The sequence below is a fragment of the Platalea leucorodia genome (genome assembly GCF_965183815.1).
Source record: "Platalea leucorodia genome assembly, chromosome: 3".
Classification (NCBI taxonomy): domain Eukaryota; kingdom Metazoa; phylum Chordata; class Aves; order Pelecaniformes; family Threskiornithidae; genus Platalea; species Platalea leucorodia.
The window spans coordinates 37,558,064-37,562,072 of NC_138825.1; the positions used below are offsets into that span (position 1 = coordinate 37,558,064).

At 36.9% G+C, this 4,009-nt stretch overlaps 1 protein-coding gene across 1 annotated transcript; it reads right to left on the reverse strand.

The window, feature by feature from the left end:
- Nucleotides 1-1,414: 1,414 nt before the first annotated feature.
- Nucleotides 1,415-3,300, reverse strand: CDC42EP3 (CDC42 effector protein 3). The gene has a single exon (XM_082306309.1). It carries the CDS (start codon nt 3,187-3,189, stop codon nt 2,422-2,424), a length of 768 nt encoding a protein of 255 aa, XP_082162435.1. The 5' UTR covers nt 3,190-3,300; the 3' UTR covers nt 1,415-2,421.
- Nucleotides 3,301-4,009: the final 709 nt, after the last annotated feature.

A 4,009-nucleotide genomic window follows, 5' to 3' on the forward strand; every position in this document is an offset into this window, starting at 1 on the left:
TGAGCAGATTTGAACAATTCAGAGATCCAGCATCTGAGGGAAGTAACAAGAAGGCTTTAAGGAAAGACAAAATCCACTTTGCCAGTGTAAAAGTCCTGTTCTTGACTTGAGCTAAGGTTCTCCTCCACAAAATACAGTAGTTCTTTTTGCCTGGAGCAATGGTTATTATTTTAGTTCACACCACCCACCCTCATCACAAGACCTAAAGGATTTATAAATTTAGAAGAGCAATCACATAGAAAGGATAATACAGACCAAAACCTCCCACAATAGTGAGACATTTTTGAGCAGGCTAAGCCAGGAGGAAGTCAAGTATGAAACATGACAAAGCAAAAATAACACAATTGCCATAGCTGCTGTAAGAATCTGTTTCTGCTTTCTAGAGAATACTTACTTGAGAAATCTGCAAGATAATGACTTCTCATTCAGCAAATACTTTTAATGTTGTAATCATGGTATTTGAAGCTGGTCTACACAGAAAATGTCTAATTCCCCATTTCACCCAAACTTTCCCTATGCTAATGACTGACAGATTTTTCCAATGAAAGTTTTGGCCTAAATTCTCATTAGGTTCTAAATCCCCAGGTCCCATAAGAAACATGTGGCCAAGCAGAGCCTTGAACCTGCTTTCTAAACCACAAAAAGCACTATAGTCACAGAACCACCATCCGTCTTGGATCATGAATGCACTCGAAATTTGATCCAGGCTTATATACACAGAATATGAAGTCAAAGGCAATTAAGCATTACCTTAAAAATAAACACAGTTCTTGGCCATTCTACATCTCAGTTCCTCATTTACAGGAATAATATGGGAGACTGTAGCTGCATGTCTCATTAATACACAATAATATAAGTGCTTAACTGGAAATGCAGTAATGACTGTGTTCCTAAAACACACTAAAGGAATAGAATTAGTTGGCACTGAGTCCCTAGAAATTTTAAGGATAAATATATGTTAAATCATCCATGACTTATATGTTCTAATAGGAAGATACAGATATATGTGGTTATCTAATGAAGAACAGTCTATAAACTGTGTCAGGATTTTACCTAAAGACTTCAGTGAAAGCTGCTGGAACTTTGCCATTAACTTCACTAGGACCAAAGTATTATTCTCTTGTCTCCAACTACTTAAAATCAGTGTATATCCCAGAGGGTCCTACCTGCTTGGAGTTTGCCCTTAAAACCACAGGAGATAAACCAAATTGGAGAAGTCAACTGAATTAAGATGGTAGAATTCTTCTGCCCCTTGGTCCCATATTTCTGCAACTCTGCTGCGGTCTGTTTCATTACAGCAGAAAACAAAACTTCATAATTTGGTGAGGCTATGTACTGAATCACAAAGACACAGCAATTTAAAGTTTTGTTTATTGTATTGCACAAGATATCTATGCAATCCATGTAGGTACTGTATTAAAGGATCCACATTTCCCAAAACATTGGCTGTTGCAGCACATATCACGAGCATTGTGAATAACCAGTGCCTTCTTCAAAAATTAATCGGTTGCAAGTTTAAGCATGTGTGGCAATAAATGAAGAAAAAAAAAGCGAGGAATATCAATACATATTTCTGTTCAGACACACAAATATACAATTTTCAGAGGAATACCAATAATGCCAAGCGACTATTTTGATGAGATACTGTATGTGTAGGCTCTGCAGTAAAAAACCATTATGCACACAAAAAATATATTTCAACTTTTAAAATAATTTAACCATAATATCTTGTATGTGTCACCTGTTTACAACATATCATTTCATATACAATGTCAGGCCCAAGCCTCAACTTGTGTAAATTTGTGCATACTCATTTAAAGCAGCTGAGACTCTGGACCAGGTGTTCAAACTGAAACAGCCTTTGAATTGTTCACATCTGCATACAGAGTGGTAGTATAAGACCAAGAAAGTAGTTACAGTGAAGGTATAACAGAAATGGTACTATGGAAAATGAAGAAAAACACTATCAAACCCTCAAACACAAGGTTCTAGAAAGAGGCCTACATGTAAAGTGATGTTGTAATAATTTATAAAAGTGAATAATTAATATTAGTCTCCTTTCTGACACTTAGATTCTCATATATATTCAGAAGCCCATAGAAGTGAACTAACCAAATGTCACGATCAGTATAATTCTCAAACTCTGTTTCTTAAGTTTCTGATCATTAATACTGGTACTTAAAAACATTTTATACTTGCTGAAAACTGTTATTAAAATTTACCTTCCTGCTATGAGAATTTAGTGTAATAAAAATCATGAAAAACAAATAGGTAAAAAAATAGTACTTTAAGAATATTTTTAGAAAACCCGTCAAACAACTGCAAATACAGCTGATTTGTAAGTGTCTCTACTTTTGAACTGTGTTTTTTTGTTTATTTGTTTAAGTCAATCACTTATAAAGAAGGAAGGGAGTACCAGTTCTAAGATTTATTCTTGTCCATTACATTGAGGACCTCATCCAAAAGTGAAGGGCCCAAGTCAAGTTGTAATGAGAGAAGAGAGCCTGCAAGATCTGAAAGGGATTCTTCTGACTTAGTCTTTGTCTTGGTTAGTTCACATGAAAGTCGACTGTCATCAAATAAATCAACTGTTTGCCAATCAGTGCATCGTTCAGAAAAGCTGGATGAGTGACTGTCTCTACCATTAGTAAAATGCGAAGAACCACCATTTTGCTCCCATATGTCATCTTTGTATGTTTCTCCATCCTCCATCTGTTTACTTTTCTCCTGCAATTTTTCTTCTATTACTGGCTCACAGCTAAGCCTAGGATTTCTTGATGACCTGATGGAATCTTGCTTTGAATTAAATGTCACCGGTGACAATAAGGGCAACGTAAGGGCTTGAGAACCCCCAATGGCAGGAAGGGAAATAGCATTTTTGAGCACTGGTGATGGAGTTTCTGTAAACATGGATTCAGAAGTGCTGTTTGCCCTTAAGAATTCATTGTAGCCACCAGACTGGCTAACTCTGGTTTCTCCTTCATTTCCAGGCAATAGTTCATAGTTGCCCTGCAAAAAGGAGATGTCTCCAAAAACATCATGTTGTCCCTCTTTTCCAATGTGTATGGTGTGACGAAAGTCTCCAAGTGGTGGACTGATCATATCAGGAGACAAGATATCCCTTAGTTTGAATTTCTTCCCTTTCTTATTGTTAGCAGCTTTCAAGTAGATGGGTGTCTTGGCTGGCATCTTGCTTGTAGTTTCTAAGAGGAAGTTGTTTAAAAAAAAAAAAAAAAAAGGAGGGAGGGGAGGAAGAAGCCTCTTAGAAAGTCAGTTATTCTCAGGAGACCTTCAGCGTTATCAACGTTACATGATCATCTTGAACCACTCTTGCACATGAAGTCCCTTTCTTTTGATGCAGGGAACTGTGGGGTATGTGAAGGTGAATGCCTCCCACTGCAGATCCTTCCAAGGTGAAGCACAAGGTTCAGGTCTGTTAGCAACCAAACGTCCTGCTACTTCCAGAACTTGAAAAAACCTGCATGGGATACAAAATCAGGTTATCATTAATTTATTTTTCATGGTTCATTCAGTCTTGTTTTTACCAAAAAAATTAGTAATGGTACTGACAGTTCCAGCCTGCAGATTAGCTTTATGATGTTGCTTCCCTTCATTAAGCAAGATAAAAGAGTTTAGATTAACAAGGGCTAGCTAACCTTTCTCTGACTTCATAGGGTTTTTTTTGAAGTCAGAGTTTCTTAGACACGGTTGCTGAGCACAATTCATTTGATAAATAGCACTATCTCAATCTTTCTTTTCCTTATTCTGGCATTCAAAATGCTGGCCTTTGAGAGCACATGCAGAAACACATTTGTAACATTCAACAACATTAAGCTTTTGGTAGACCCAGGAAGATTGACAGAGTCATTCAGGAAACCTTTTTGGAAATAGAATAGGCCACCTTGGATTAGAGAACTTCAGATACTCCCATTTAGTGCTGGAACTCTCACAAACTGTCACCAATAACATTTCTGCTAAATGTGCCCATTTAAAATGATAGTTTTAGGTA